We start from the raw sequence: 24824 nt of genomic DNA, 5'->3' as shown, positions 1-24824 counted from the left end.
ATCTCGGTGTATTGTTTATTTGTAAAATGAGAAAGTTGATCCAGCTGGTGAGTGGTGCTTTGTTTTCGACTTCACACAAACTTTCTCGTTTTATACTTAAACAGTACACTGAAATATGTTTTAATAACACTTGAGGAGAGAAACAGACAGTGTATTAACAGAATCTTGATTCATATTTGATCAGCATTGCCTAGTTTGACAGTTTGAACACAATTCACCAGCAGTGAATGATTAATGGCTGTGTTTGAGACTCCTGGGCTCTGGTAGTTTTTGTTTCATAAGAAGCAATATGAAGTGGCAGAGGTATATGATTTTTTTTCACAGGTTATCTGTCTCATGTACCACTGTGTGAATGTAGTGACTGTCTCAGTAAATATCTCACAAAGTTACTTTCATAGAAGTAACCATCTACTAGGCCAGGGGTATTCAATTAAAATTCAAAGAGGTCCAGTCGCTAAAATTCCCTTCCAGCAAAGGTCCGGACCTCATTACAAAAATTAGAATCATGATTAATTGAACATTTTTACCTTGATTATGATTAATGAATGATTATTTTGCGTTTTTTGTGGTTTGTTTTTTGCCCTCATAGTTCACTGACACAGTTTCATGTGATCATGGTGTGTTGGAGTGTAATAAACATATGATTTATTATTATTTATTAAACTTTCCAGCATTATATAAATATTAAAAGCTCCATCCTAAACAAACTTCAGGTAAATTTAACCACTTTGTTCTGATAATAGGCCAACCTCTCCTGACTGCAGGACTCTGACTTCAGCTTCTGTCAAACTCCTGTGCTATTAATCATTTTACTCAGGAACTAAAAACTTTTGAGTAGGCCTGCTTCTCCTACAGCTGCCAACATTCCCAGTTAGAGAAAGGGTGAAAATAAGGTCATGTGCTTGTGGCCCCAGGCCCCCAAAACATTACATCTGTCCCTGGTAGTAATATTGAGAGCTAGGCGTGAGAGGTTTGATGAGACATGGAGCGATGCGTCCTGGTGTTTCTAAATAATTCATCCAAAGTCTGATTAAACCTGAAACTAAAACAAAGTAGTCTGCAGATGTCTAAAGAAGTCACTTTCCACCTCTGAAAATGTGTCTGTTTCAGACACCATTTGGTGCTTTGAGGAGAAGCTGCGCTCTGTTTGTCTCGCTGTGCTGCTGTCAGACCCTCAGCTGTTTGATTCGCGGTGATGAAATGCTGTGGCTGTCAAACACTCAGCTGTTCCAGAGTCAAAGTCGTTCACTTTTTTACATGATTGTTCAACACTTCTGTCCTCGCTGTGTTTTGCCGTGAGATTTTCCTTGGTGTCATGAGAGCATGAGACAGAGCCCAAAAGCGTGAGATGCACGGCAGATGCACAGGAGTGGGCAGTCCTGGTGAGGAAAGGCTTAACAGAATTTTTGAATAACCGAAATACCCAACATGGGCAAGATTGTGTCGGTTAGAGGTTCTGAATGTTGGTTTTCATAATTTTTCGATTAATTGCCCAGCACTACTCCTTAAAAAATATTGTTCTCATTCTTACATTTTATTACAAATTGGCCACGGGTTCAGATAGGACAAAGTTTTGGTCCGGATCTGGACTGCGGCCCGCCAACTGTTGATGCCTGTACTAGGCCATCAGCTCAGAGTTTTTCCTCAATAACCTCCTAATTACTGCTTGTTAATATGCTCTGCTCAGTATGGGCCTAATAAGGTGGAAGCACAACAAGAAAATAAGTATTTTTCCCTTAAAGAAGTATTTTCCTGCTGGAAAGATAGTCTTTACATAAGATTGGGCTGTCTCTGCAGTAGAAAGACACATGTACTTTTGAAATTGGTGATAAATGATCAGAGAAAAAGGGCTGTGACATTTGATTTTGCACAAGAGATTGAAAACCTACTACTACAAAAATGCACTGCGGTGCACAAGACCAATCAGTTCTCCCTCTGGTTGGTGACGTAATGCAAGCTTTTTCATTTTTAAGCAGGAAGCAATATGGCGATGGGCTGGCAACAAACAATCTCAGATTACTGGTAAACGGTAAACTAAACATTTGAGGCAACAATCTTCGGGAGCAATCTGTTACCGAGGCATCTATGTGAACAGTACTCTGGGAAAGGTTTTTTGTTGCATCAATTCCAGACTTGATGTATTGTATCTTGTGTAAACGTCAGATTGGATTTGTACCAAAACACTGCACTGCAGATCATATTTATGCCTGACACACCCTAACTGACAAACATGTTAACCAAAACAAAAACACAATCTTGGCATGTTTCATAGATTTTAAAAAGGTATTCAATTCTATTTGGCACACTGGTCTGTTTTACAAAGTGACTGAATTTGCTGTCAGGGGTAAAACGTGACATTTTTACATCAATGTACACAAACAATAGGTGCGTATCAAAACTGGCAACAAAAGGACAACATTTTTCTCTCAGAGGCGTGGAGTGAGACAGGGCTGCTGTATGAGTAACACTCTTCGTTTTGGCCACTGTCTTCAAAATAAACAGCACCTGGTCTCACTCTGTACGACTCTGGGTGCTTTCACATCTGGACTGTTTAGAGCAGTTGTTCCGAAACACCCCTTGACCCGGTTCGTTTGGGTACATGTGAACACAACAATCACAACAATCACAACAATCACTCTCTAAACAAGACAAGTGAATCGAACCCTGCGAGCGATTTGTATGTGGTGTGAAAGAAAACAAATCAGTCACAGGATTTCATGATAGGAGACGTGGTTTTAGCATAATTTCAACAGCTAAACTAATAATAAATCCATCTACTGATATTGACATCTTTTCACGATCCCATAATTGATCATAATAAAAGCCAGCACCGCCTCTGTGGGCACACACAGCAGCAGATCAGAGCAGCAGCAGCAGCAATGCAGCAGCACGGGCGCACCTTTGTATTGTTATTACTTATTAATTCAGTCAGATGTCTCTGCTCAGCGAAGCTTTTCAAAACTGAAGCCTATTAAAACAGACCTGTGCTCAGCAATAGCACAGGAACGTCTAACTGGTCTTTCTTTCATCAGTATCACTGCAGAACTGGCTCAGAAGCCGTCATATGATTACCGACCTGGCAGCAGCACATGTGTACCTCTGTTGAGTTCCTCTGTAGTGGACAGTGTATAAAGTTGTGTGATTTTTCTTCTGTAATGTGTGAGCAGAACATCGAAGCAAATACGATCGCGCATCCACAGCAGCCCCTATAACATGCGATCACTGTGCAGTCTAATAAATGCTTACAATCAGTTTTATCATTTCTCTATGAGCTCTTTGCAACACCGAAGAACATAAATATTAACCCTTTATAAGCATTAAAGTGCTGCATGAACCTCTGTCAGTCAGCCGAATTTAATTTCCCTGCATGGGTCCTGATGATGCAGGATGACAAACGCTGAAACTGTCCAGTTACCTGTCAGTCTCCTGTCAGTTACTCCTTTTGGTTCGTTTGTAAAAAGTCTGTGTGAACAGGAACCGAACCAGAAATAAAATGCAACAGTGTATCATTTTCTCCCTTGATCTGGACCAAATGAACCAAACTAAACACAGCAGAACCTGGACCTGCTACAGCAGTTCTGCCAGACCTGGGCTCTGGTAGTAAACATGAAAAAGACAAAGATAATGATTTTTCACAAAGGATCCAGATCTCAGGGAAACACATACAGCTTCACATTAGGAACACATAGATTAGACAACTATTTAGGATTAATAATAAGTTCCACTGGAAGTTTCAACCCAGCAATAAATGAAGTGAGAGAGAGCATGCAGTGCTTTCTATGCAATAAAAAGTCAAATATACATCCACATTGCAATTCAAATCTGGCTCAAATTATTCAAATCTGTCATAGAACCAATTCTGGTAGTGAGGTGTGGGGTCCTCTTCCCTTCAAGAATTCTGCAAAAGCATCTCGAAGGAGCTGAATTAGGCCAATTTCACTTATACTTCAAAACTCAAAAAAGAGCAGCTGAGTATTGGCTTCATCTAAATAACAGTGACCCCCACTCCTATCACCACAAAGCTCTGCAATGCCAAGATCTGAGCAAAGACGAGAGTTCCCTCTCTCAGCTGATCCTGATGCTTAAACCAAACAGTCAACCAAATGTTAACACACCAGAATATAAATATACATCACCAATCAGGACACAAAAAGTAAAACACAAAGCAAAATGCAGTGCTAACTGGTCCTTAAACAGACAGTACAATGTGGCAGATGACCTGACCACAGTGACTGACATCAAACACAGAACCACCCTGACAGAGCACACACTCAGCAAGCACAGCCTGGCCATCGTGACAGGCCCGTACAAACAACCATGGCTGCCCAAAGAGCAGCGTTTCTACCAGCAGTGAAAGCAAGACAAAGTCGAAACAGAGCTGCACTTCCTGACAGAACATACACAATACCAGCCCGTCCAAACAAAGTATTTCCCCAAATTCAAACACAAACATCCTGATTTTGACCTCATCACCCACATAAACAAATTACCAATCCTGCTGGGAGAGCGCAGAGAGAGAATATGTCTTTACCTGCCGCACTCTGAGGGACAGTGAGTGACACACACACACACACACACACACACACACACACACACACACACACAGACTTTACTATTATTATTATTACCATTACCATTATTATTATAATTATCACTATTAGTAGTAGTGGTAGTGATAATGGTAATAGTAGCAGTAGTAGTGGTGGTAGTAGTAGTAGCAGCATTAGTAGCATTGTTTTTTAATATTGTTTCTGATGTCTATCTATATGTTGGTTCATATAATGTTGACATTGGTTGTTGTTCTTACTCTATGATGTTTACATGTTTATGTTTGCATTTCAAAAACTGATCAGTTCCCTCTTTAAACCACCTGCTAAAATGTGCTTTGGCAGTACTGTTTAAATTTGGTCATGCTAATGACGCCTTCTTGAATTGAAACAAACTGAATTGAATTGAATTAAGAGACAGAGAGAGACAGAGTAAGAAATAGAAACAGAGAAAGAGAGAGAGACAGACAGAGACAAAGGCAGAGACAGACAGAGAGAGAGACAAAGGCAGAGACAGACAGAGAGAGAGACAAAGGCAGAGACAGACAGAGAGAGAGAGAGAGAGAGCCGGAGACAGAAACTGAAACAGCGAAAGAGAGGCAGAGAGAGGTAGAGAAAGAGAAGGATAGAGAGGCAGAGAGAGAGAGGTGGGTCTATCTTTCAAACTGCCTCTGAACTCTTTGCATGTGTGATGGCAGGCGTACGGAAACGCAGCAGTAGGATCTGTGGTTGGAGCAGCAGCCTTATTTGATGTGAGACATGAGTGGGGAGATCTGGGCTCTGGTTAGATGGGGGGAAGTTTACCACACTTCATTTACACGTACTGCAGACAATGTTCTGATACAACTGCTTAAAAATCAACAAAGTATCACTTTAATAACACTTAATAAATATGGTCTGTACTTATGTAACAAAACACAAAACAGCAAGTGTTAATAGTGTCTCAGAATATGTTCCTCATCTAAAGTGAGGCCTCACTCAGAGCTGGTTCACTAGTAGTTTGACACTTTAACCCACAGGTTTCCCTTTCTAAAGTACCTCCTCTTCTCTCGTAGTAAATCCATTATAGCACCTAACTACAGCAGCCAACAGTCTTTCGCCTGAAAACAGCAGGTCCAAAGACGTCCATTCTCCTTTTTTCACAACAATGACCTCCCTCTCCTGAGAAAGTAAATGCATTGTCTTACATTACTACAAATATGATTTATATGTGCACTCCAGGGGGGTGTACTACAAAGCGAGATTAGTGCCTTATCCAGGTCTGTCAAGTCTAAAGCCAGGGTTTCCTGTACTACAATGGTGGCTCTCCTATAACCTGTCTAGATCACCATGGTAACTTGTGTGGGAAACTTAACCTGGTCGGGAGCAGAGCATCACTTCTATCCAACTGGAAACGTGCAGCTGAATTAAGAGTGTTAACAACCTTATCTGAATTGGTCGCACATAGTGGCTGCACCGATAGTCTGGCAACCTGTCCAGGGTGTACCTGCCTCTCGCCCAATGATAGCTGGGATAGTCTCCAGCCCCCCCGCAACCCTTATGAGGACAAGCGGTTACAGTCAATGAATAAATGAATATTCAAACTAGCATAAGTGCTATGTTATCAGTCCTCACCAATGTTTATGTGGGATGGATTTTCTAGGGAACCTGAGTGTCAAACTACTTGTGAATCACTGATGAGTGAGACCTCAGTTAGAATGAAGGAGTAATTTAACACTATTAACACTAAGAATAGACCATATTTATTAAAGGGGAACTTCACCCATTTTCAAAATTAATGAATTATATTCCTGTGATCTAAGGCAGTCCCAAAATACGAGTAGACATGAACAACTCTCTCCCATACCAAAATCTAAAGTGCCGAAAACCAAATAAGTGATGTCATAGGGTATAAAGTCTGGAGCTCTTCCATCGGCAGTGAATGGGGAAAGATGTTCTGGATGACACTGAGAGAACCCAGGGGAATGTTCTGAGTCTATGGGAACATTTTCTATTACAGAACTGAGAGCACTACATTAAAATAGAGTTCATTTGTATTTAAAAAAAGAAAACAAATATTTGGTGGGTCCACAAATCAGACGCCCATTCATTGTCAATGGAGCAGCTTCAGACTTAATACCCTGTGACACTGAAAGTTTGAGACTTACTTCTCTGGTTTCTGGCTTTGAGAGGGAGATGCTCATGTTCAAATTTCTTGAACTTTCCTGGGCCATGGAAATAACATATGTGGCATTCTGTATTTAGGTGATGTTCCCCTTTAGGTGTTTTTAACAAAAGGGAGAATGTCTGCTTTTGTCTTTTAAAGCCCAGACTGAGCAGAACCTGTGTGAGTGTAAATAATTCACAACAACTTCCTTACTTTCTATCAATACGCAGTAATAAAAGGGTTACTGACAGAATACTGTTGACAGTCTAGCAATTGTAGAATATGGTCATGCAGAATAAGGCATGAGACAGCCCTTATGTGTTTCTTCATGCAAGAGATGGTCAATATTTTGCACAGCTAATTACCTTTAATTCATTTTTAAAAAATAAATAATATCATTTCATTCATTATTTTAATCATTCATTACTTTGCACCTCACCAGAACTGCATTCTGCTCTGCCTCTGAAGCAGCATTATACTTGAAGAAGCCTACTCCCTATTTAACCTGCTCCTAAAACCTGGCACTCCTTACTTTAACATCATCAAAATTGGGTGTGCCAATTCATTTGGAGGGCCAGATTTGATGCTTTGGTGGGTCACTTCCATATGTTTGACACCCCTGTATATATAGGCCTAAATCCTGAATCCTTGTGAATGACAGTTAACCATCAAAAAGCTGCATATGAGCCCTTCCTCAGCAGAGCCAAAGGACTCCCCTGAAGTGACACTGCACTAGCAGCACTTAAAGCACTAGCAGCCCTTGTAGCACTAACAACACTAGCAGCACTAATAGTACTAGCAGCACTTGTGGCACTAATAGCACTAGCAGCCCTTGCAGCACTAGCAATACCAGAAGCACTAGCAACTCAAGCAGCTCTACTAGCATTAGCATCACTAAAAGCACTGGCAGCATTTGCTGCACTAATAGCACTCGCAACACTAGCAGCACTAATCGCACTAGCAGCCCTTGCAGCACTAGTAGCACTTGCAGCACAAGTAGTATTAGTTGCCCTAGCAAATCTAGCAGATCTAGTGGCATTAGCAGCACTAGTAACCCTAGCAGTACTTATGGTACTGGTAGCAATAGCAGCACTAGCACTATTAGCCCTATAGCAGCACTTATAGCACCAGTAGCACTAGCAGCACTAGTAGCCCTAGCAGCACTTATAACACTAGTAGCACTAGCAGCACTTATAGCACTAGCAGCCCTTGTAGCACTAACAACACTAGCAGCACTAATAGCGCTAGCAGCAGTAGCAGCACTAGCAGCCCTAAAAGCACTTGCAGCAGTAGCAGCACCAGTAGCCCTATTAGCACTAGTAGCCCTTGCAACTCTAGTGGCTCTAGTAGCATTAACACCGCTAGCAGCCCTAGCAGTACTAGCACCACTAGCAATACTAGTAGCACAAGCAACTTGAGCACCTCTAGTAGCATTAGCAGCACTTATAGCACTAGCAGTATTTATAGCACTAGTAGCACTAGCAGCACTTAAAGCATTATTAGCACTAGCAGCACTTATAGCGCAAGTAGCACTTGCAGCACTAGCAGCACTTGTAGCAGTAACAGCATGCTTCTCTGCTGACACTGATTCCATTCTTACAGATAGCAGTTAGTAATGTTAGCCCAGATGAAAAGTAGACTACAGATGTCATCTCCTATCACTTGGTATCATCCTGAAAAAGCATGCCTTGGCTTTATTTCTCTCCTCAGGTTCTCTCTGCTCTGGACATACTACAACCTCCTCACATTGACTACTTTGAAGAAATGTATCCTTTACCATTGACTGGTTTCAGGAATTCCTGTATTTATGTGTTGTATAATCATTATAAAGCTGTGGCTAGACAGCACAGGTTATTTTCAGGTCATGGAATGGCTCTGTAGTGCTTCTAAACAACACAACCTCCTAAAGATAATAATGACAAACAAAATCTTCAATTGTAAAGCAATTTCCTCAAAAGCATAAAAATTCATTCTTGATGTTGAAAACCCCTGACTTCCCTTTAAGCGTCTGGACAAAACCTTAGATAAACATACGTAAAATGTTGTTTTCTGTGATATTTTTGTATGCTTTGACTTGAAAGTAGAAATTGACAATGGAAATATGCTGAGAGCAGGAGACAGCAGCTAATGTGGCCTCAGCTTTTGACTGCAGCGGTTGTGTACTGCAACTATAACAAACTGGTCTTGTGCTGCTTTTTGGCTGCAGAGTGACATAACACTCGTAGAACATAAAATTTGACATTTCTAGTATGCTCCTGGATGTAAAAAAAAAAGGCATAATGACGTAAGTGCATTGGAGTGAACCTGCTCCTGGAGTCATGTGGCAACCATAGAGGCCCTGCTAATACTGAGGCTTTACCCTCATTTTCAGAGAAAAAGTAAAGCTTCAGAATATCAACATGATTTTCCAGTGGTTCTCTGTGAGATTTGCTGTTTGCGCTGTTGGATGTGTTCTTGTTTTTTTCCATTCACTTCCCATTGGTCAGCTATGTGGTGACTGAACTGATGCAAAGTGACCTCCATAAGATCATTGTATCACCACAGCCTCTGAGCTCAGACCACGCCAAAGTTTTTCTTTATCAGATTCTACGAGGTAGGTTCTCTTTCATTGGTTATTTTTTATTTGCAGTAGTAACAAGCACTCTGTACACCTGGAATATGAATACGTAGTACTTCAGTAAAGGGCTGATGTCCTCAGAACTCCTGTAAATCTTAAGTTCAAATAAACTCACTCAACTACCACATAAGAGTTGGTAAGCACTCTGTTGGTTCTGGTTTCAAAAAAAGACTTGAAAAGAAGATTGTAATATCTGATATCTAATGTATTATCTTGTCCTCCATCTCCACCACCAGGACTTAAATACCTTCATTCTGCTGGCATTCTACACCGAGACATCAAGCCTGGCAACCTCCTGGTCAACAGCAACTGTGTGCTCAAGGTGCGTAGAACAGGCTATGTGGCTGCTCTTGTTAATAGAGCTTGGCAATGTGACATCATCATGCAGTGCATTGTGGATGTTGTTTGGGCCGGAACAGGTGGCCACCCAGCAAATGAATAGCTAACAGGTAATGGTGACAGATAGCAGTGTTGCTTATTTAAGGCTCATTTTTTACCCAGTGTGCTGAAAAGTATTTCAAAAGACAGTGTATTGTACAGGGAAACACTTTTAGCCAATGCAAAAAAACGTTACATTGAGAAGATTAACTTTATCAGAGGAGCAGATCCCTAAGAAGTACCAAAAGAAGACTGGCTTGTGTGGTGTTAGTGCCTAAACTGTGCCCAAATTGTGATTCACAGTTAGTCGTGTAGTTTAGTGACATAACGCCCACCAACACAAGTCCTTTCTCCCATGCTATTTCGACCGGTTGCATGTGCGTTGCATTACGGCTCCACTGCGGATTTTCTCCATGCTCCCCTCATCCATCAACTTCCACCGTTGGCGGTTTGAGTCTGGCACAGCACAGCACTGCCAAATCAGCTGGAGTGGCGTGACTGAAGAGTTCCTGTGGTTATTACTGAATCATGCACATTATATCAGTACAGAAGAAGTAGGAACTAAGTCACAAACAAGGTGGACAAAGTCAAACTACCTTTATGAGCATCTGCCATTGTTTAAATGGCAAGAAATATATGGAGGCAGCTTTTAAAATGCATGGGTGGACAGCCCAAATATAGTCTGTGTGGGAAACACGGTCAAACCGTGCCACATGATGTAACACTTGTTGTGCCCTGTGAGCAGCACACACAGTGGTTGTTTGCGCTCGAGCAGGAGAGACAAGCGTGCTTACAGAGCAAAAGCTCACAGTTATCGGAATAAAGCTGCAAGGGAAAAAAGGGTACATAAGACTACAACAGTTGGAGTAACCTCTGAACGACTTTCTTCCAGATCTGTGACTTTGGTCTGGCCCGAGTGGAGGAGTCAGACGAGTCACGACACATGACTCAGGAAGTGGTGACACAATACTACCGAGCTCCTGAGATCCTCATGGGGAGCCGCCACTACTCCAACTCAATTGATATCTGGTCTGTGGGCTGCATCTTCGCTGAACTTCTGGGGCGACGCATCCTCTTCCAAGCCCAAAGTCCCATTCAGCAGGTAACTGAGGACATCTAAGATAAGATGAGACAAGAGAGAACCTTATTCATCCACAAGGGAAGTTTGACATACAACATTTTTACTTATACAGGCGTACTTAAAATGTAACGAAATGCTCTAATAGTGGTCATGGCCTTTAGAGCTCAGGTGGATGGATTGTCCTACAAAAGGAGGTGCACAACAACAAATGCATATTGGCCTTGAGACACCCATACTTGTCACACTATGGCTTGTTCTGGCAATAAGATTAAATTGGACGTTTTTTGAGCTGCTTCTGTGATCAACAGTAGTCTGCTGACTTTGACAGGTGTTATCCAGTGGAGCTGAAATGATTAGTTATTTTATTGATTAACTGATATAGACAGAATTGAATTGGCAGCTGTTTGTGTTAAGTAAAAATGCCAAATATTCAGTGGTTCCAGCTTCTTAAATCTGATTTTTTTTAAATAATGTATGAGAGCAAACTGAGTGTCTTTGGGTTTTGATTGGACAAAACTGGCAACTTTAATCTGTCAGATGGGCTCTGGGTATTAATGAGGGGCATTTTTCTCTATAAGTGCCATTCTGACATTGAATAGACCAAACCATCAATTTATAATGAAAATGATCATTATCGAGTTCATCAGTTATTATTTAATTAATTAGTTATATCTTTATTTCTTTATGATTTTAGATGTCATGTTCTTATGTTAGATTTCTACAACTTTTGTTATTTATTTGAATAATCTCCAATAAGCTTTAATTTCAAAAACAAAACATAACAAAACCAGATATTTAGGCATGTATTGCCTAACAACTGTAGACATTTCATATAATCTTGATATTATATGTGGTTTGTTTTGCGTTAGAGTACCAGAAAATAAAATGTTACTTTCAAGACTAGATAGGCATAAGCAGCTATGATCAGGATCTAAGCAGATTTTTCAGCATTTGGATACTTGTCTCTACTTTACTTGACAAGAAGCAAAGCTCTTCTTCAGTGGTGCTAATCACTATGAGCTGATGCTCTGTTGACATACATTAATCTACTTTCAAAGACATTCGATGAAGCTCATGACGTGCTGGGAAAACATATTTAACATTACTACATTTGTGTCAAAGTTTTATGTTGTTCAAGATCTGAAATGCGTCCTATATCCAGTAATTTATACACAAATACTGCTACGGTGTGACAAGTGTCTAAACTTATTCTGGAAATACAAAGATTCAGAGGTAAACTTATTTTTGTTTACTCCCTAAACCACTGACAACATGTCTCCCAAATTCCAGAAAAATATTGTCATTTAGAACATTTCTTTGCAGAAAATTACAGCGGGCCAAAATAACAAAAAACAGGCAGTGTTTTCAGACCTCAAATAATGCTCAGAAAGTAAGTTTATATTCATTTTTAAACAGCACAATACTAATGATGTAACTCTGCGTCGTAGCAGCAGTCTTTCACATGGCTGCCACTCCGGGCACAGAAATTGAATCCACACCTTGATCGGCCTGGCTGTGTGGCATGGAGCATCAGTTGGGAAACTGTCAGAACAGAAGGAAACAAGTTTTCTTCCAGGATAACCTTGAAGGTGGACTGATTCATGTGTAATTCATGAAGATGAATTTTCCTGATTCTAGCCTTACTGAAGCACCACCAGATCCTCCACCAAATCTCACAGTGGTTGCGAGACACTGTGCTCGTCGGTGTTTCAGGTCTCCGTCAGACCATTAGACGAGCAGGTTTTGGGCAAGCCTGGAAATTGGACTCATCAGAAAAGATGACCTCACTCCAGTCGTCCTCATCAGTCAGGCTTGTCACTGATGAAGGGCTTTTTTCTAGCTTTGCTTGACTTAAGCTCTGCCCTTAGGAGCCTCACTACCCCAGACTTTGACTAATTTGGGACAAAAATGTGAGAATAAGGATTTTTTTATGTGCACAAAAAAGTCTTTAACATAAACCTGCGAAAAACCAAAAGTTTTGTGTCTAAATTGTTGCTCAGTTTAGATAAGAATAATACCATGGCAGTGAGATGATACAAATACTGCAGAGAGCTGTCACTGTAACGAGAGGTGCTTAATAGTGCAGGCATTGCAAATAATAATAATAATTGAGTTTATTTAAAAAAAAGTGAGAACATAACAGGTAACTTACAGTATTAACAGAGCAAAAAATAATGAAAAGCAACTAGAATCAACAAAAACATAAATGCTAATTAAGAATTAAACATTTAAAAGTTGTTAATAGTTGTTAATCATGTTTAATGTGACTAGGGCTACAGAAATGTATTTTTTTTTTTGTCACAGCCCAAGTATCAGTCAGAATCTTTAGTGACACTATTTTCCTCCTGCAGTGTGACACATCACCTTCATATAAAGTATATGAAATATAAGAAATATAGTAGGGGTGTAACGATGCAACCATTCTATCAATGCATTGATTAATATTCCTGTGATTATGACATCGGCAAGTCATCCTTCTAGTGTGACTTGTATCAATCTAAAATCATTTTTCAAGGCATAAATCAATTGTATTGATACTAAAAATTTTTGCCTTGTATTTAGCACATCAAACGACAGTTATGTTATGTGGATGCATTTTTTACACCTATAATGGTAAATTATTGTAAACGTTACTCTGGTTCATTCTCCGACATTTCGTCAGGGCTCGACAGTGCAAGTGTTTCACTCACATTTGCGTAAAGCCCTGGGTGTGCCAGGGTGTGCCTGTTCCACCCAAAGAGGCAGATGGCACAGCCAAAAATCTGATGAAGAATGAATGAATTTTTGGTATAGCCATAGTAAAATGTTTTGTTTCAAACTCAGCCCTCTTCCCTGTTGCTTCCCTTCTGTGTTTGGATTTTTTAGGGCAGTTTTGCTTTTAATTAATAGGACATCACAAGTGTGAAAGAGGGAGCGAGAAAGGGGCTGACATGCAGCAAAAGGGCCGAGGTCGGAATTGAGTCCACGGCCGCTGCAGCGAGGACTCAGCCTCTATACATGGGGCACCGGCTCTAACCACTGAGCCATCAGGTCCCCCATCGTCTCTTCTTTCATCCTGTACTGTGCGCTTTCATTATTACAAGAGTCAGATTTAGTGTTGTCGGGACCTGAGGCCCCAGACACATTGCTCTGCTTTAGTTTCACTCTTTCTCTATCTGGGAATGTTGGTAGATGGTTGGCAGCTGTAGAAGTACTCAAAATTTTGTCACTTTCGTAAAATTATTCATAGCGCACACTTAAGGTTAAAAATGAAAGTCAAAGTCCTGCATTCAGGAGAGGCAAAATATGCAAATACGAGCTTGAATACAATTTGCCATTGAACTGTTGAGTTGACTCATTATGTTGATTTATCTCCAATTACCTTGCAAATCCTGACCTTTACTATCCAGTATCCAGGTATTTATTTCATAGACATTGAAAAGAGGCCTTGCACTGAATGTTTGTGCCATTTAGTGTATGATGCTTCTCCAGTGTTTTACCTCCAATACCACTGCACCGAAAAAGGCATTTTCCTTTCCTCTTTTTCTTGCAAAAAAAAGTTACTATGTTGACTTTTGGTCATTGAATTATATCATATTGTATAACTCTAAATAAGCCCATATCATTCTTGTATTGTATTGCCAACCACGTATTATAACACGCATCATATCGCTGTTAAAAAACTTACACCCCTAGAATATAGTGATTGTGAAGTGTAGAGGGTGACAGGCAGAGTCCCTCCCTCTGACTTTGATGGATGGGGATCCAGCTCTCTTCAGCAGCCTGTTCGGCTACGTAGTCTCCTGGCTTATATCTTATTTTTCAGTAAGAGGCCTCCCTGTTTTTTGATTTGCTCCTGTGCAAACTAATAATAATAAATAATAATAATAATAATAATAATAATAAATAATAATAATAATAATAATAAATAATAATAATAATAATAATAATAATATTAATATAGATTTATATAGCACCTTTCACAATCCCCAAGGACACTTTACACTGTTGAATAAAACGTAACACAGACAGTGAGGTTGTAGGCTGTGGTGAACAAATGGTGTTTGAGGAGTTGTTGGACAAACTAAAAAACTCTTTATGTTTGCTCTTGTTGTCTTGATAAATTCAAGATAATGTACATTTTTACAACATAAGGTATTTACACATTGTTTGCACTTTTTCCACATCACTGTTAATATACTTCCAGTGAGCATTAAAAGCCTATCAATGGCTCAGAAAACACAGTCCCTCACATTGCTGCCAGGATTTCAATTTCAAACATCTTCATGAAGTTTTGGTTGAATTTGTGGTAACTTTACTGATGAGAGTAGAATATCCCTTTTAAATGAAAACAGTATTTGTGCTAAGAAGTGGAGTTGTTGTCAGCAGAGTGGTGGGTATGACATGACTCTGTTGTTATGGACATTGTCTTGTCTCATGTGAGCCATTAGAGTGCATTCAATTCCTCAACCAGCCATTCTTTATCAGTAGCCGGCCTTTGTTTGTGCTGGCCACGACTGCAAAGAAGCAAACACTGAAAACTGGATGAAGGGGGAGTGGCACAGCAAATGAAATCAAACGGAAAAAAAAACATTAAGAACCTAGACAGTGGAATCAGTTTGTGGTTTTTGATAATTGTTCATGATGAGCAGAGCATTTGTCAGTGTCCAGTCTTGCACCCTGTTTACACCTGGAATCAACATGCGTCTCAGGTCACATCACAGCATCACAACTGAATAGTGCTAAATGCAGGTCTAAACGGCCTCCAAGACGCATTTCCTATCCAGTCACTCAAACCACTTGCCGAGGAGATCGAGGATGCATTTGACCACATATGTTTTGACCTCTGTTACTGCCGTCCTGATCAGGTCCTGATGCGACTCCCACAAGGACCACGACAGCAGTGCAGGATGTGGTGGGTGTTTTGGTGACATTGAGCTAATTCGCTGTACCTAAGCCATTTTATGTGGAGTTGGTCAAAGTATTGCATGACCCTCCATAATTTTGCCCTGTTGAAGGGGACTTGTTAAATTCTGCTGACAGCGAGATCTCCAGCTGTCCTAAAATAGCTGCCAAACATGCTTAATGACATCCTCAAATGGCAACGAGGAAGCCTTCAGAGACGAGGTCTGCAAATTAAAAAAATGGTGTGCAGTGAATAACCTTTCACTAAACATCAAAAAGACAAAGGAGCTCCTTATAGACTTTAGAAGGCAACAGGAGGAGCACCTGCCCCTAAAGATAGGAGAGGAGGAGTTGGAGAGGGTACCCAGTTTCAAATTCCTGGGAACCCACATCAGCGAGGACCTCAGGTGGACTGTAAAGTCCTCCGCTCTGGTAAAAAAGGTCCAGCAGAGACTATACTTCCTTAGGATGCTGACGAGGATCAACTTCTCTGCAACATTGCTGGAAAGCTTCCTCACATACTGCATCACGGCGTATCCCATCATCTGTTCACACTGCTACCCTCTGGAAGACGCTACAGGGCCCTGAAATGCCACACCACCAGACTGAGGAACAGTTTTTACCCCACAGTCATACATAAACTGAACTCTCACTCCCCAATCCCTCTCCCTCCCCTACCACCACAATCATTTTTAATTTCACTGCATATGCACTTTATCATTTGTACAGCACCTCATTTTTTATATTTATCTTATTTAACAGCTGTCTATTTTAATGTGTGAGCATGTGAGTGTGTTTGAGCAGAGTGAATGAAAACAGCTTTTTATTATGAGAGACAGCAAATCTCATTGTATGTGGAGATGCAATGACAATAAAGACATTCATTCATTCATTCATTACACAAAGGTAGTGAAATAAATGCCACTAACATTTTGCGAGTCCTTACATTCAGACACAAACCTTCCTCTTAGTCTGTCCCATGTTCTAATGTGTGTTGTTGCATCTTTTGTCTTGTTGCTTGTAGCTGGATTTAATCACTGACCTGTTGGGGACACCCTCTATGGAAGCCATGAGGACAGCTTGTGAAGGTGCTCGTGCTCACATTCTCAGAGGACCACATAAACAGGTAATGCCTGGTTCACACACCACACAACTGATTTTTGGGTCGCGGACTGTTTTCCGAGCTCCCTGTCATCACCCTCAATCAATCAGCATTGGCTCAGCGCTCACAAATCAGTGCCCAAAAGCTATTAGAAGACGCAAGCTGAGAGACTCGCTGGTGCATTGCAGATGCTCCCCAGATATCTAGCATGCTAAATTCCAAAATCATCTAAAAAAACAGCACATAAGATCCATGCAAGTGTCCTTGCAGCAAGAGCTGAAAATGGAGTGAGCCAAAAAATACTCTGATTTATTTTTTTAAAAAGTGTGCGTGCCTGCCACTGCGCAGTTTCCTTTTAGACATCCTAAATCATCTTTAGGACATCCTTTACACATGCGCACACACACACACACACACACACAGATATTCACCCTCAAAATAAATGGCTAATGCAAAGCACTACATGAATGTTGATACATGGACAGGAGCCTGCGGATCAGTGGTTGTTTATAGTGAATCATGGCAACAGCAGAGCGTCACCTCAGTATTTCTGTGTTTACAGCAACTGATAGTTCAGAGTGATTGCTTCACACCTTACAAAAATAATTGGAATAATTAGTGATATCCTCCACCCTGGGCAAATATCATTTGAAGATGAAAGTTTAACAGGTAAACAGAATTTATTGATCTAAGTTTTGTCATGGAAGCATGGCTTGCATTATGATCAGGACTCATAATGAGGATATGGAGTGTAATGATTGTGTGCGAGCTGCTTTAACTCTGGGCTTCACTATTTGACAAACTTCATATGTGCAGGTGGTGCAGATGTGTGAGTGGTGACTGGAGAAGCAGCCACTGCGATTTCTGCAGTTACAGCACTTTCATGTAAAGTGCAGCCATTTTGCACACAAAATCTATCTGAAATTTCATACTTGGTGATATATGCACAGCATTAGAAGATGTTATTAAAAAACTATTGACGCTCTGCTCTGCAATTCTTCAATCCTATTTGATGTGTCCATGTTAACAGCTGTGGGGTACTCCACAGCTGACAGTGAGTGTCAGCAGAATGCAGTCCGGCCCTCTTGAGATTTCTGTTGGCTGGGATTATTTACAATTGAAAGGTTCGTATAGAATTGTTTAGGGCTGCACCTTGAAAGTGGGATCATTATTCAGAGAGCCTAAGTTGACTGAGACTGCTTCAAGTTGAGCAATGAATTTTTTTCTGAGGAGCGTACTTCAGGAGACGTTTTAGCATTTTGCTGCGGAGTGAGTGCTCTTGCCTTCTGTGTTTCTCTTTCATACACATAGTTGCACAGAGGAGGAGAGAGGAGAGACCTTCTGCTTAGAGATTGTGAATTTACAGCTCACAGCAACCTAATATGACACAGTCTCTGACTTTTGTTTGATATCTCCTGTTGGCAAAAAATGTTCACGTTTATGACTTGTTATTAGTATCATTGGCTTGTTTAGTATATTTCGTGAATTCTACTGTCACACTGAATATCTTGCAGAGCCAGTTCAAACTTTAAAATTTTGCACAGAAAGCAAGCAAAATGTTGAATATTCATAGTGAATAGCCAAAATTCGATTCCACTGACATTATTTTGAGTTGGGTACAGCCCTAGAATAGTTTTAGCTCACTAGCACAAGCACAACATGAACACTGCTGAACTAAATGTTTATCATTAAGTGGAGCTGTTAGTCACATGTGATATGAACTGACATTGAATGTATAAGAAGCATCATTATATTTATAATAATTCCCTCACATTTCATTTTTACAGTCTGGCTTCAGTTTATCAACTCACCATCTGTGTCTCCAATTGCCCTGTCCCCAAACTGTTCACACACATGAATTTTGGTGCAGGTGCACACATTCTTCTGACAACATTGTTTTCATACATCACAGCTTTTGTGTGGGAGGTAGCATACGCCTTTGTCAGGCTTTGTAGACCTGTCAGGAACCTGTTGTCAGGCTACAGCCAATGAGAGCACAAGACCAGGGTTGATGAAAGAGACAAGAGGCTATGCAGCACTTTCCAAGGCATTTGTGTTTGAGACAGAGTGAATGAAGGAGGAGGAGAGCAAGAGAGAGTGAGAAAAGAGGTCAAAATACAGAGCGATAAAACAGGCGAAATAGAGAGGAAGAGAAGGTGGAGTAGTGCGTGCAATGATTCTGTAGCTATTAACGAAAAACTTGCTCAGTTGCGCTGCCAAATTCTGACTGGTATTTTCTAGTAAGCACCTGCCCAACACCGAGGGTTGCACTTAACATGACAACCTCAACACAGATTCTGCCTGGTAAAAGATCTTAAAGTGTGTTGTCATGCAGTGTGAAAACCACAATGACTTCAAGACTCAAGTCTTGTAGTGTGAACAGTACAGTGATTTGATAACTAGCCAGTTAGCCATTAACAGTGTAGTGTGAACTTAGCTCAAGCAGTCTGAGTATAGGGCTCTCCCAGCTGTCTTTCTGAAAATATGAAATGTTACTGGATTTTTTTGTTTTGCTAATAGCATTTGAAGTGCCTGTCGTTTCCACTGACACACAGCAGCCAGTTGATGATACTACAGTACAGACCGACTTCCTTTCAACTTGGGGCACTTTGCACTAACACAATGTAATAACCTCTAAAAATAAGCTTTGCCTGGTAAGCTCTTTAGAAAGCTGCCAATACTTCCCCACCTGCTGCGATGTGGCCCTCCAGTTCCCAGCCACGTGTAGTGGCAGCAGGCTCTGCTCCTGATGACAGTTTCAGGCACCATCACAAAAGTAAATAGTTGAGGCCCAGCCTCCTGCTGCAGCCACACTTATTCTACAAAATCCAGCAACAGCGCATGTCTCAATCCCTGCATGGACCACATTTCCTGTGGCAACATCAGGACCTATCGACTTCTTTAACCATGTCCCCTGTGGCAGTGTACAGCTTCTACCCATATCTGTACCTGGTGCACAGGTGGCATCAACCAACTGTGGGCCTTACTGAGCAAAGCCTCTTTTTGGAAGTCCTTTCCATGGTTTTGGTCATTTGATTTTGTTCTTCAATGTAAAGTGTGAAAGTTTAAATTAGGTTTTAACCAGAAATTGCTCCATCAAGTTTTCATCACACGCTTCATGTTTGCTTTCATTGTCTCTTATAAAAACTCAAAGAAACTTAACAATTAACAGTATATTTTGTTTCTCATTTACAAGTTATAAAACTTATTATTTACACTTTAGAAACCATGCATCTGTGTTTAAACTGGCTTGCAGTCTTTGCCCACATTCATTTATATTTAATGGTTCTTTTTTAAAAACTGCAACAAATTGAAAGTTATTATTTTATACACACGTTTATAAAGTATAGTAGAAGCTGAAAAAGATGGTGAAGATGGTTAATGTGGTGATGTTTGTTTTGTTTGCAGCCATCCCTTCCTGTTCTTTACACACTGTCTAGCCAAGCAACCCATGAAGCTGTCCATCTCCTCTGTCGGATGCTGGTGTTTGATCCGGTAAGTCATTTTGTTAGACATAGTTTTACAATCTTACCCGTCTGTGCCGGCGATTGCTGAGTCTGTCTGTCCGTCCGTCTGTCAGTCTGTCCATTATTGTGAAAGTGATGTCTCAAGAATGACATGAGGGAATTTCTTCAAATTAAGCAAACATCCATTTGGACTCAAGGATGAACTTATTAGATTTTGGTGCTCATAGGTCAAAGGTCAAAATCATGGTGACCTTACATCCATTTCATTCTTGTAGAAGCATTATCTCATGAACACCTCGAAGGATTTTTTCAGATTTGGCACAAACTCTTGAGTTGATACAAAGATGAACTGAGTGGATTTGGTGGTCAAGGTCATGGTGACCTCGTCTGTCTCATTCTTCCCCCAGACAAGAAGCCTCGTGTGTGACAGGTTGAGATTAATGCAGTGGCTTGACTGATGACTTGCCGGAATGGTGCATCCACATTCCCAATGGCTGATAGTTTGTACCCAGCTTTCAGGACTTTGATGACAGAGCCTTTTCCCAACCCATAGCAAGTTGCTGTGGTGTCATATTCGAGATGGCATGTGCCGGTAAAAGGTTCTTGACAATTTGTGAGCACTTGGACAGTGTAGACTTGTTGTGCACTATTGTTCTGTCCTTTGGGGGATTCCATGATGAGTGGTAGATCCAGTCTTGCCTGGTTGTAACATTGTAGGAGGAGGAGGAACACATCTGTGTCGTCAGAAACCACAGAGATATGAAGAGCTTCTTCAGCACACCCCAGGACAATGATGGTGACAGCTTCTTCCTGCTGATTTTCTAGATCACATCGACTTCTTATTTCTACCCACCTGATTTTTATTGGGCACGGGTCCTCCCCTGTCCGTCTTGGAAGAGGGATCCCTCCTCAGTCGCTCTTCCTGAGGTTTCTACCATTACCCCCGTTACAGGGTTTTTTTAGGGGGATTTTTCCTTAGACGATGTGAGGGTCTAAGGGCAGAGGGATGTTGTATGCTGTAAAGCCCTCTGAGGCAAACTGTGTTTTGTGATAACGGGCTTTATAAATAAAACTGAATTGAATTGTCACCTCCAACTTGTGTTTGTTTGTGCTCCATGGATGGAAAAGCCTGTCTTGGGTCAGTTCCTCACATAATAGTTGGTATAGCTGTTTCTTGTTTTCAGTGGATGACAAGACAACCCTCTGGGCTTGTAGCTTTGTTGATAGGAGGGGATGATGTTTCTTGTTGACCCCTGTCTCCCTTACATCTCTGGTGACAGACTTGATACTGTAATTATAGTATATGTCAAGAATGGCGTAGATGTCACTCAGCATTGTCTTAAAATTTTTCAATGAAATCAGCTACAGTGCCATCAGCTGGTCAATGGATGGTCCAAAGAAGTGCTGATCCTTATCTCACAGAGCCGTCATTCAGCTGAAGGCCTTAAAGAAATTGCCAAAGAGCTGAACCATCCCATCACACACTTAGAAGCCAGCGTCAGCAGGTGTAGATGAATTATACGACATGATGGACTATCACTGTGACGCTGCACAAGTGTTACCCAGCTCCTGCCCAACTCTCGCCGTCAGACTTCAGACAGAAGCATCTGTGTTTTCAGTGGTATTTGATTAACTTAACTTAAAAACTTGATTAACTAAAAAAAAACAAAACACTCGTACCCCCTGGGTCAGATGGATGATGCTGACCAAACGCCTGTGTTTTTTGACATGCCAACATGTGTCACAGTATGAAAGTGTGAGGAGACAGTCAGTATGAAATCTCATGGTAATGAGAGGAGACACATCACGGTTTTGTTGGCATGCGTCCCAGATGGAACCAGACTTTCCATGTATGTGATTTTGAAATGCAAGACAGTACCTAAAGAGACAGTGGCACTATCATACAAAGCTGAATGGAGAGTGAGTCTGTAGTGAACTGGCTCAAGGATGTGTGGGGCACGTGGTCAGTGGGAATCAGAAAGGAGAGGAACATGCTAATTTTGGCTGCACTGCTTGGAGACTTGCTTGAACCAGTCAAAACCCAGAGGCAATGAACTGCCAATGGTATGTCATACCATATGTCATTCATTTACAGCACTAATGACAGTGCATTTTATTTAATTTAAATATGACACATTTGAGGCAACCCCTAGCTCAATTGGTAGTGTGGGCCATATATGGCTAAGGCTTCTGCAGCAGCCTGGGTTCAAGTCTGGCCTTTGGCCTTTTGCTGTGTGACATTCGCCCTTTCTCCCACCTTTCCTGTCCATCTTGCGCTGTCCTGTCACTAGAGGGAAAAATAATTAATTTGAAAAAAGAAAAAAAGACAAATTCATCTTAAAGATTCTAAAAACATCATTTTGTTGAAAAGATGTTAAAAAAAAACTGCCTACATCGTTTTATGCAGTTTCTTTTTTATTACCATTATTTCCATGTAAAATGATCTTCACAATAAAACCAAGATTTGGCCTTCAAAAAGTCTCCTTCCAAATATGCATTTTAAACATGGTGACACTACAGGATATGGTCTGTAAAAAACACGGACATTTAGCAGGACAAGACAAACACAAAGTTTACCAATTCAGTAGTGTCATGTTATTTTGGTTTAGCTGCACTCCTCACCTCAGATATTTGCCCATTGTCTCTTAGTAGCTGGAAATAGTTTATGTTTAAATTCTTTTATGTGTATTCTGAGGCTGAGATGGCAGTAATGTGTATTTAATAGTCTTGTAACCAGTCACAAAGAACTTGTGTGTTTGGTCACCAGTCGAAGAGGATTTCAGCAAAGGATGCCCTGGCTCACCCGTACCTGGACGAGGGTCGACTGCGCTACCACACATGCATGTGCAAATGCTGCTACACCACATCCTCTGGCCGGGTTTACACCAGTGACTTTGAGCCTGTCACTAATCCCAAGTTTGATGATGGCTTTGAGAAGAATCTGAGCTCTGTGAGACATGTCAAAGGTGAGTTTGTTTTTCGATTATTTTTTTTTGGGTTAGGGTTAGGGTTAGGGTTAGGGTTAGGGTTTTTGCCTTTTACCACGACAAGAAAATGAGGGGAATGGTATAAAAGAGTTTGTAGTGGCAGAGAGTCCAGACCCCCCTCACATACGCAACATATTTGAATAAAATGCATTCATTAATGTTTTATCAGCATCGGCTGAGTGGTGGTGAAAACAAATCTGTCCACTGTTAGTTGATAGTTTACAAAATGTTCAGTTTTTTTTTTCTCAGTGTAAGGGCTTTAGAGATAGAGAATGTGATAATCACTTTAGGCCTATAACAATGATGAACAAAAATTTAAATGTTAAAAAATAACATCCATTTCCATATTATTTTATGTCAAAGCCGGGGGGTGGCTACGCTTGCCCCAACTGCTCAAACATACTCTGCGGACGGCTGCACTGCCAGTCGTACGTATGTGTACACTGTTTCGTTCATAATACAATAGCTCCACACATGCGCATGTCGTGGTCCGCATTCCATTGCAGTTGGTGGCAGTAATGCACCATAACGTTGTTTGCTAACCAGCGTAAAAATCAAGAAGAAGCAGCATGCACATTAGATGTATATTGGTGAAGTTTCAAGGAATTGTTCATTTAGATTTGTACCTGTGTTGAAGCCCTCTTACTGATTAACAAATCATGAGCTCCTGTCATTCCAGTTCTTCTGTAGAGGCAGAGTAGGGATTTCCGGCACAAAAAGTCTGCAGAGGCGAAGCTTCAGCAACACTTGTAGTATCACACAACTGTCTAAAAATGAAGTTGCTGGGTATACTGCCAGTGTTGCCAGAGTTACACCTTCTCATCCTAGTTGTGGTCCACATTTTCAAAGCTGATTTCTTGCGTAACTTCTTTGCCTTTGGGGGCCCATTGCTTATGCTTCTTTGCATGATCAGACAGCAGGCAAGTCACAAAAGCAAGCAAGTAGTAGCGACACATCAGCAGCTTGGCAAAAGGCTTTTAATGAAATGTAAAGACAGCTTGTGACTTAAAGTTCCAATAAGTACGAATTCAAAGAATTATTGCTGATCATCTTCTGCCGGTCTCTTTTTCCCTCACAGAAATCATCCATCAGTTCATTTTGGAACAGCAAAAGGGGAGTCGAGTGCCACTCTGCATTAACCCTCAATCAGCTGCTTTCAAAAGCTTTATCAGGTAGGAGAGTCTTTTACATACACTGCAGCAGCATGCAAAGTCACACAACTCTTACAACTAAGGATTCTGAGTGTGCTGATAACAAAAGAATCAAGATTTTATTCAGAGTAGCAGGGAGATGTATGTTCTTAGCTGTTGGTGGAGCTAGGCTTGCAGTTTCCCTGCTCCGTGCTAAATTAGGCTAACAAGCCACACACCCTCTGCACATACACTACAATGAGAAATGTTGTGTGAATGTTGGCGAGATGACAAATGAGAGGAAATCTTAGAGAGCTCCTTTGGAATTTTTTCTTAAATTTCCCACATGTAAAACTGTAACTACCAGAAAGACTTGGAAATGCACTAACTCATGTTTTTTTCCACAGAGGCTTTTTTAAAACTTTAAGATCACTGATTTATGTATTTCCATATACATGTGGAAAATCATTAGCCTCTACATTTGA

The 24824-nt window shown here is 40.9% G+C and overlaps 1 protein-coding gene across 1 annotated transcript in view; it reads left to right on the top strand.

Annotated features, from left to right (window-relative positions):
- The window catches only part of nlk2 (nemo-like kinase, type 2), a 34247-nt gene that overhangs the window by 2728 nt on the left and 6695 nt on the right, over positions 1-24824 (top strand). Inside the window, exons 3-10 of the mRNA XM_042486150.1 lie at positions 8404-8459; positions 9180-9286; positions 9547-9632; positions 10581-10790; positions 16678-16779; positions 20164-20250; positions 22990-23188; positions 24288-24381. Of these exons, the coding sequence (XP_042342084.1) occupies positions 8404-8459; positions 9180-9286; positions 9547-9632; positions 10581-10790; positions 16678-16779; positions 20164-20250; positions 22990-23188; positions 24288-24381 (941 nt within the window). The remainder of the gene's footprint in view (positions 1-8403; positions 8460-9179; positions 9287-9546; positions 9633-10580; positions 10791-16677; positions 16780-20163; positions 20251-22989; positions 23189-24287; positions 24382-24824) is intronic.

Source organism: Plectropomus leopardus, chromosome 5, assembly GCF_008729295.1.
Source record: "Plectropomus leopardus isolate mb chromosome 5, YSFRI_Pleo_2.0, whole genome shotgun sequence".
Classification (NCBI taxonomy): Eukaryota; Metazoa; Chordata; class Actinopteri; order Perciformes; family Serranidae; genus Plectropomus; species Plectropomus leopardus.
Note: the sequence above shows the minus strand (reverse complement) of the source record. Positions and strands in the feature narration are given on the sequence as shown.